The sequence below is a fragment of the Saccostrea cucullata genome, unplaced genomic scaffold (genome assembly GCF_032062105.1).
Source record: "Saccostrea cucullata isolate Sc308-1 unplaced genomic scaffold, CSIRO_AGI_Scuc_v1 ctg15517, whole genome shotgun sequence".
NCBI lineage: Eukaryota > Metazoa > Mollusca > Bivalvia > Ostreida > Ostreidae > Saccostrea > Saccostrea cuccullata.
In genome coordinates this window covers 10,557-19,772 of record NW_026922477.1, presented here as the reverse complement: position 1 = coordinate 19,772, position 9,216 = coordinate 10,557, and the positions used below count along the sequence as shown (strand labels likewise).

Here is a 9,216-nt window from a genome sequence, read left to right as displayed (position 1 = left end):
ATGCCGCAAGGGCTACTTCGGTGAGAACTGTACACAAAAATGCAGCAACAATTGTCGGTTACCAAACAGCTGCAACGTGTAACAGGGGAATGTGATGGAGGGTGTCAGTATGGATGGACGGGGAGGTTATGTGAGACAGGTACAGTGTTAACAATACAAACAGTGAAGGCGGAATTATGTTATTTTGTCAGAGATAACCTTGATCTGAAGGAAGAAAATAAGTTAAAACATTGGCTTATAAACTACGGACATACGTATCAGCGATAATATAAAACCTTATTATCGACGGAAAAATTGAACAAAATGAAAAAAAAATCGTTTGAGTTGGGAAATAATTAGTCGGTCGGGAGAGGGCAACAAATATTTTTTTTAGTTCACCTGAGCCGAATGCTCCTGTGAGCTATTCTGATCAAAACTTGTCCGTTGTCTGTCGTCTTCGTCGTTTATGTTGTAGTCGTCGTTGTTGTCGTCCTATACTTTTCACATTTTCATTTTCTTCTGAAGAACCACTGGGCCAATTTCAACCAAACTTGGCACAAGGTATTCTTAGGTGAAGGGAATTCAAGTTTGTTCAAATGAAGGGCCACGCCCTTATTCAAGGGGAGATAATTCAGGAATATCGTATAGCGGGTTCTCTTGGCGGGTGTAAAATTTGGCGTTTTGTCTGCTCAAAGTTATACCAATGATTTAATCGTAATGTATTTTAACTGGCACAAGGTTTCAACTCTTTGGAGATGAATTCTTAAAAGAGTACTGACTATTTTAGCGATTAAAATTTTAGCGGACTATAATCAAAACGCCAAAGTAAGCCAAAAGAACGTGGGCGCTTTTGATTGGCATTCGGCAGGAATCTGGGCGTAATTGAAAAGTGAAAATTTTATCGACATGTCACATGAAAATTTAACAATTTTTTATTTATCAAGTTCCTGTGCAACAGGAAAGGAAAATATTTTCCCGAAATTGAGCTTTGATTTGCTGAAAAATAACTTGAAAATTGGCCAGATCAGACATTTGGTATAAATTTGTACATTTTAAAACATGTTTTACTAAAAAAAAATTCTATATCAGGGTCTTCTCTCCAGTAAGTTGGGCTACATGTACCTGCTAGTGCACTCAAAGCGAAATGTTTTTGGTTCGAACCTGGCATGGGGCGTTAATTTTTTTGTTTATTCAAACAACCAATTATTTTGTCAGTTTCGTTATATTTACCGATGTATTAAAAATTTGAATAAGATAAAATTTTTTTAAATTTGGTTCTCGAGCGAAATCAATTCCGATCTTCTAAGTATTCTATACATGTAATATACTGTAACATGTGCACGTATCATGCATCTATGCATTAAATATTTTAGGTGTTTATTTTTTGTGAAACCTTCCTATGTTATAGTACCCCCTAGGAAAAACGGACATAAATGTTACAATCTGAATAGTTTGTTTGGTGGTTTGTTTTAAAATCTTCTTCTCAAAAACCACTGTGCCAGGAAAGATGAAACTTGTATGGAAGCATCCTCAGGTAGTGTAGATTCAAGTTTATTCAAATCATGACCCCCAGGGATAGGGCGGGGCCACAATGGCCGATCAAAGTTTTACATTGGAGTATATAGGGAAAATCTTTAAAAATCCTTTACTCCAGAACCACTGAACCAGGAAAGATGAAACTTATATTGAAGCATCCTCAGGTACTGTAGATTCAAGTTTGTTCAAATCATGACCCCGGGGGGTAGGACGGGACCACAATGGCCGATCAAAGTTTTACATAGAAATATATAGGAACATTCTTTAAAAATCTCCTTCTCAAGAATAACAAAGCCATGATTGATCATATTTATATGGAAACATCCTCAGGTAGTGTAGATTCAGATGTGTTCAAATCATGACCCCCGGGGGTATAGCGGGGCCACAATGGCCGATCAAATTTTCACATAGAAATATATAGGAACATTCTTTAAAAATCGTCTTCTCAAGCATAGCAAAGGCATGAATGATCATATTTATATGGAAACAGGTAGTGTAGATTCAGACTTGTTTAAATCATGACCCCCGGGGGAAGGGCGGGGCCACAATGGCCGAACAAATTTTCACATAGAAATATATAGGAACATTTTTAAAAAATCTTCTCAAGAAACACTGTGTCAGGAAAGATGAAACTTATAGGAAAGCACCTACACGTAGGTAGTGTAAATTCAATTTTGTTCATATCATGATTCCCGGGGGTAGGGTAGGGCTACAATGGCTGACCAAAGTTTCACATAGAAATATATGAAAAAAAAATCTTTAAAAATAAGAACAGCATTGCCATGATTATTCATATTTATATGGAAGCATCCTTAGGTAGTGTACATATAGACTGAAGTTTGTTCAAATCCTGACCTCTAGGAGTACGTATATAGGGCGGGGTCACAACATGGAATCCAAGTTTTACATAGAAAAATTCCTTAAAATCTTCTTTTCAAGAATGACAAAGCCATGATTAGTCATATACATAGAAGCATTCTTAGGTAGTGTAGATTCAAGTTTGTCTAAGTCATCACCCTGGGGGGGGGGGGGGGGCACAATGTAAGTCCAAATGTAAAGGGCAATAAAGCCACAGGTACAACTGTAGCCAAAGAAATATGCAATCATCCCTATTTAGTGTAGATTCATGTTTGTTCAAATCATACCCTTTCCCTTTTAAGGATTGCTTAGGACCACTTATGGGTTTAAAATTTTCAGTAATAAGCTGATTTCTGCTTTTTCCCGAACTACAGTGCTCAAGTGAGCGATGTGGTCAATGGGCCTCTTGTTTATCGATGGCATTATGTATAACTACATTGTATTATATGCCTCCTGGAAATGGTTAAGAAGAAAAGAACTATAAGAGGTAAACTTAAGACTCTTTAATAAATTTAATTAACTAAAAATGTACTTTTCTTGATTTCCAAGGATGTGGCAAGGGCTACTTCGGTGAGAACTGTACACAAAAATGCAGCAACAATTGTCGGTTACCAAACAGCTGCAACAGTGTAACAGGGGAATGTGATGGAGGGTGTCAGTATGGATGGACGGGGAGGTTATGTGAGACAGGTACGGTGTTAACAATACAATCAGTGAAGACGGAATTATGTTATTTTGTCAGAGATAACCTTGGTCTGAAGAAAGAAAATAAGTTAAATCATTGGCTTATAAACTACGTGCACACTTACCAGGGATGAAACAAAACCTTTTTTTTCCTGAAAAAAATAATGTAATTAAACATAGATAACACTTGACATCGCGATGATCACTTGACTTTGAGCAACTTTTTCCTGGTTTTGTAAGGTAACGTATTTTTGAATTGGGCAAATAAATGCAAGATTGATCAAAGTAGAATTTAAAAAAGCCAGGATAAGAAAAAAAAATCTGGTTAAATATCTTTCAAAATAACTCTCTGAATTAACTTTTTAAACATATTTTTTACTTAGCGGAATTTTCTCATTAAATTCTCATTGAAAATCATTAGTTTTTAAAGTTCATTAAAATATTTTAAACTTGCCTTATTTTTTTAGGAGTCGGAAGTTTGTATATATGGTAAAAATAACAATATAACAATAAAATGACGTTTCAGGCCGAAGTCAGATGATAGATTAACTTTGTTTTGTATTGTATATAATTTACAGTATCACAAAAATCTCAAAATATCTGCTGAAGAGAATTTACTTTAAGTTTCACAAAGTACTTAAGATCCATGTAAGCAATTTTAAAATGTACAATTTCATATTGAAGAGTTTGAAGATTAAACTTATTTTATTTTAAGAACATGCTTCTTAAGACGCCAAACCCAGATATTTTTTTTAGGTGCCATTCTTTTTTTTAGCTCACCTGAGCTGAAAGCTCAAGTGAGCTTTTCTGATCACATTTTGTCCGGTGTCCGTCTGTCTGTAAACTTTTCACATTTTCGACTTCTTCTCAAGAACCGCTGGGCCAATTTCAACCAAACTTGCCACAAAGTATCCTTGGGTGAAGGGAATTCAAGTTTATTCAAATGAAGGGCCTCATTCAAGGGGAGATAATTGGGAATAAATGAAAATTTGGTGGCATATTTTAAAAATCTTCTTCTCAAGAACCACTGTGCCAGGAAAGATGAAACTTATGGAGAAACATCCTCGGGTAGTGTAGATTCACGTTTGTTCAAATCATGACCCCCGGGAGTAGGGCGGGGCCAAAATGGCCGACCAAAGTTTTACATAGAAATATATAGGAAATTTCTTTAAAAATCTTCTTCTCAAGAATGACAAAGCCATAATTCATCATATTTATATGGAAGCATGCTCAGGTAGTGTAGATTCAAATTTGTTCAAATCATGACCCCCGGGGGTAAGGCGGGGCCAAAATGGCCGACCAAATTTTCAAAGATATATTTAAAAATCATTTTCTAAAAAATAGCAAATCCATAATTGGTCATGGGACTACTTTTGGATTTAAACTTTACAATAAAAAACCATTTTCTACTTTTTCTTACTCTTAGTGCTCAGGTGAGCGATGTGGCCCATGGGCCTCTCTTTTCAGCTGAGAATATGATTTTTTCCAGATTTTTTTTTTACAGTTAAAACCTCCGAACTCGTGTGTTCAATCATTCTTCAGTCACAACTGTGAAGAATGTTATGGTCAATTACCTTGCGAGATTCAGATTCCTCGAAAAAAAAAGCAATAGTAGGTTCGAAAATTCTTTGTATTAATTTTACGGTTGCTTTCATGTTTACAGTCTTCACACAGTATGAACACTCACCAGTCATACATTTTGGATATATTAGATAAGTTCTATCATCTCACAGAACAAGAATAAAATGTTGAATTTCGTTTGATTCCTAGTTGCATATGCATCTATATTGGTTTTCTGGGTAATAACAAGGCTCATAGTTCTTCGTTTTGTAACTGAATAATGTGAATGAAAGATTTCTTACAAGAACTTGTGTCAGCATTTCCCCTTAAGGTTTTACGAATGAAAAAAGATACCTGGTTACAATTTTAATTAGTATTTATAGTTCTTGCTTCAGGAAATCTCTGCCCTTGTGCCGCGGAGAGCTCAAATATGTTCACCACTATCATTGTCAACTCCGTGGTAACCTTGTTCATTGTTTTAATTAGCAACGTCATTATTTATATCGTTCGCCGAAGGAAGAAATGTGAGTATCTAACTTAAAACAAAAAATAAAATGAATGTTTATTCATTTTATGTATACAATCATATGTATATGTGCATTTTGAAATGAACAAGACGAAAATACTAAGTACAAACATCTCTGAAATTGCAACAAGTTAAAGAAAATTAATGCTTCTTTTTATTATGTACATGTATATTTCTTTATTTTAGTAAATGCAGGACATGGAAGGTAATTTTCAGTATTTCTTTCATGTTTTACGTGATACCTAAGAACCCTCTTTACACTGCACACTAAAGAGTTTTTTGTTTTTTTTTTGCAATTAGAGTGATCTGCCCTTATATCTTAATTCTAAAAAATAGAAATTAACATTATATTACACAATTTTTAATCAATCGAAGAATTCTTTAACATTTTAAAAAGGTCAATGGAAAATAAGTGAACATGTTATTTACATGTAATTTCTCTGGGGAAGTAAACAACAGTGATTTCTTTTACTGATACTGTGTTGTTTTGTATTTTTTTTCTATATAATCAATTCGATTAAATCGAACATACGATGGCAACATTACCTTCTATTTCTTTTTACAATTTTTGTCCAAATTTTTTATGATATATAACCAAAAAAAAAAACATTTTAAACCAATTTTAAAAGCCTTATTAAGATATATTTTTGAGGACCATTTTAAAAATGGTTTAATGTTTCAAGTAAATAATACAGAATTTTGATTAGTATTACATTTTTTCGCATGAAGAAATATTTAAAAGAAAGTTAACTCCTCTTCACAGATGCATTTTTTTCTTACAACTACATACATCATTGTGATATGACTAAGAAAGCAGCGCTTTACGTTGTTTTCTAACATTATTTAATAGGTATGATACAAAGTATTATTTTCATATACATCTCATATTTTAAACTTTTTGTCGTGAAAATAAATTGTTACTCCTTCTGGTTTCTGTGTTGAAATTTCTTCGTATTATGATCTGATATAAAAATCATTTCTGAAAAAATAAGCAGCGCTTCATACTTCAATCAATTTTCTATGTGGCTCTATTGTTTTTATTGATGAAAAATAATACTAGTATTAGAAATTTTAAACTTTCTTACGAATATTTATAGATGTTCGGGACCCCTAAAAGTTGTCTTTACTGTTAATAAAATATTGTCAAGGTAAGAAAAACCTTCATGAAAGGTGAAAAAAGAAAAGCAAATTTTAAATAATATCTATTACAAATAATTTTTAGGGAAATGAAACCAAAGGGCCAGCTTTCTGACTTCAATTTTCAAGGTAAATTAATTTTGACAATGTCATAATAATTTTCTTATATGAAAGACATACTCTGTAAGCTCGTTCACTTTTCTTGCATAGACACAGATAATTTTAACAGTAGCGAATAGGTTCCAAGCTCAGAAATCCATAGGAAAAGTACCAGCTCGGAGCAGATCAAAAGCCAAAGGACAGAATCGATTTCAGAATGAATGTCGCATGAAAATCTAGTAGCATTGCTGTCCCTAACAAAAATACTATAGTTATCTATAGTTAACTAAATTACTAAAGTTAAAACTTTGGAATTTGAGCTTTGATTCACTAATAAAAATGTGGGATTTTATTTACTATATAGTAAAACTATAATGAAAACATTTGAACTCGGGAACTTTTATTTACTAAAGTGAAATTATTGGATCTTTGATTTACTATGATAAAAACGTTGGAACTTTGTTTTTAATTCACATTCTTTATATCTTATATTTCAGGTTAAAATACATGACATATTTTTTTTTTAAAAATTCGAACTCTTACGTATTGAATAATGTAAAATAAATAAATAATAATGTAAAGGATGTCTCTCGTAACGATGAATAAGCAATATTTATTAAGTTTATATAATTTTAATGTTATGCAAATGTAACATTAGTTTTGTTTATATATATTATATATACACATGTATACTAATTAATATAATAAGAATATAAACTATAAAATAAAATTTGCGTTATTTAGAAGCAAAATATCTGCTTGATCATTAACTTCAATCATATTTTTTTTCATTCTATAAATGTAAATATTGTATTTGATTAAACTTCTTTGTATTTTAAAACCAAATGTGCAGCAATAATAAACCCCAACCAACCCATATCGATCGCCTAAACAGCTAAATATTGAAAAAAATATCATATAAGTAGAAAAGTTATTAAACTGCTTAGAATAATTTGAAACTATGATAAAGTTTAGTAAAAACTTTGACTCAAGGATCAACATTCGCTCCTCTAGAGCAGACACTTTAACCAATACGCTGGGTTGGGAAGTAAATATTTTATTCAAATAAATACAAGAGACATTATAAAGTGTTTCAGATCTTGAAAACAACATAAAATGAGAGTTAAACTCTCGCGTGCTTCAATAAATGTAAAGGTGTTCAAATGCTTATAGAGAATGAGTATTTAATAAATAAAGTCCGTGTTTTCGGGAATGTTGCAGAATAACCTCCGAGGTAGTCGAGAAATGTTGTTTGAAAGATAAAAGCCGAGGTGTTAGCCGAGGCTTTTATATTTCAAACAACATTTCGAGACCGAGGAGGGTATTCTGCATCATTCATGATAACAAGGACTTTAATTCTATTCTACCATGTCTATTGTAATTGGTAAAATACGGCCGTTGAATAGCCTGCTTAGCTATAAAAAACGACATTCATCAGCAACTTTATGCAATTTACAGTGTTTATACTGCAAAACACGACACATCGACGTGGTCTAAACAAGTATTTCATTCTACAGCCAAACATGCAATTAAATTGTTCAAGTTTGATACGTTTTTCTGATCTGATAATTTTTTGATGACGTTCGTGATTTATTGGAGAATAATGTCCGCGGTATTTCTTTGAAGTCGCCAATAATTGTGGTAGAATAAATAATCTCTTACTTCAATCTTCATTAAAATCTCAAATGTACAACTTTTTAATATTTATTTATTTTTAGATGAATGTAACAGCAAAGATAAGTAAGTATATTCTTTTAAATTTCTCATGAACTGTATAATGTACACAAGGTTCCGAAAATATATATGCGTATGAATATAACTTCTTCTTTCACAATAGGGTCACATCGGATTATGCTGAACTTGAAACCATCGACAAAACAGATACATATGAAGAACTTGATTAAGATGCTGTTGGGAAAATAAACCTTCTTACTGAGTTATAAAAATATGTTGTTACTGACCAGCACTTAGATGGATTTATTTGTTTTATTGTGACGGCAAATTGAAAACTGATTTCCAATGAGTGTCAATGTGCTTGAAACTTTAAGACAGAATGTAAAAAAAAAATGCAACAATGTTATATATCTATACTTTTAAGAGGATAATAATTTACATATGCTTACATTTACATTTTTATTCATGTTGCCTTTCATCGCAAATGTGATTTATATTTCAAATTCCTGTATTATTGTTCAGGTAAATTCCAATCTACATGTAATTAAAATTAGATGTTAGATCCGCTCGCATACTCACTACACTAACATCTAACAAAATACCATTGAAAGTCACGTCAGAGGTCAAATTCAATCAACCAATTAAATTGTCGCCTGCAAAATCATCGTTTATCGTTGAAGCGATTAAGTCTAGAGCTGTTCCGAATGATTTCTGACGTGACCCTCTATGGATGTTATTAGATGTACAGTACAGGGAACTAATTTTGTTACATAAACCAGCATCAGGATCAGCATAAGTAGGATCAGGATAGAGCTAGCATCAGCATCAGCATTTAAAACAAGAGGCCCACGGGCCTTATAGGTCACCTGAGCATCATGCAACAACTTTCAAATGATTGAATTTGTTTCATGTTTTAAGCTAGATGCTAAGGCATTCACAATTTTGGAAGAGGCACTCTTGCTCAACATAACTGTGTACTTAATTAGTTAATTTAAAACCTAGGAGCATAGAAGAAGATTTTCAAAGATTTAATGCATTTTCACTATATAATCAATAGAGCCCCGTCCTAACACCAGAACCCCTGACCCTGGGGCCATGAGTTTCGCAATTTTGGTAGAGGCACTCTTGTTCATCATAACTATTTACTTAGTTAGTTTACTTAA

General features: G+C 32.7%; 1 protein-coding gene and 1 long non-coding RNA gene across 4 annotated transcripts; both read left to right on the top strand.

The window, feature by feature from the left end:
- The first annotated feature begins 6 nt into the window (after nt 1–6).
- Nucleotides 7–5,384, top strand: LOC134261838 (cell death abnormality protein 1-like). Of its 3 annotated transcripts, XR_009990900.1 has the most exons (5): nt 7–139; nt 2,923–3,063; nt 4,562–4,668; nt 5,001–5,141; nt 5,330–5,384. XR_009990900.1 is itself a non-coding variant. In XM_062744229.1 (4 exons), exons 1-4 carry the CDS (start codon nt 40–42, stop codon nt 5,350–5,352), a joined length of 393 nt encoding a protein of 130 aa, XP_062600213.1. In that variant the 5' UTR covers nt 7–39; the 3' UTR covers nt 5,353–5,384. The 3 variants fall into 3 exon arrangements, 2 of the variants coding, with proteins under 2 accessions (XP_062600213.1, XP_062600212.1); XM_062744229.1 differs by lacking the exon at nt 4,562–4,668 and having other exon boundaries at nt 5,013–5,141; XM_062744228.1 differs by lacking the exon at nt 4,562–4,668.
- Nucleotides 5,385–6,246: 862 nt separating this feature from the next.
- LOC134261837 (uncharacterized) lies at nt 6,247–8,496 on the top strand. The gene is made up of 3 exons (XR_009990899.1): nt 6,247–6,409; nt 8,098–8,119; nt 8,217–8,496. It is a non-coding gene; the product is annotated as an uncharacterized LOC134261837 (long non-coding RNA).
- Nucleotides 8,497–9,216: the final 720 nt, after the last annotated feature.

Bases quoted from the DNA above. Each gene is read 5' to 3' on its own strand.
- LOC134261838 (XM_062744228.1), top strand. From the start codon at position 40: ATGCAGCAACAATTGTCGGTTACCAAACAGCTGCAACGTGTAACAGGG. The intron at 140-2,922 runs GTACAGTGTTAA...TTGATTTCCAAG, and splicing joins GGGGAGGTTATGTGAGACAG to GATGTGGCAAGGGCTACTTC. The intron at 5,142-5,329 runs GTGAGTATCTAA...TCTTTATTTTAG, and splicing joins CGTTCGCCGAAGGAAGAAAT to TAAATGCAGGACATGGAAGG.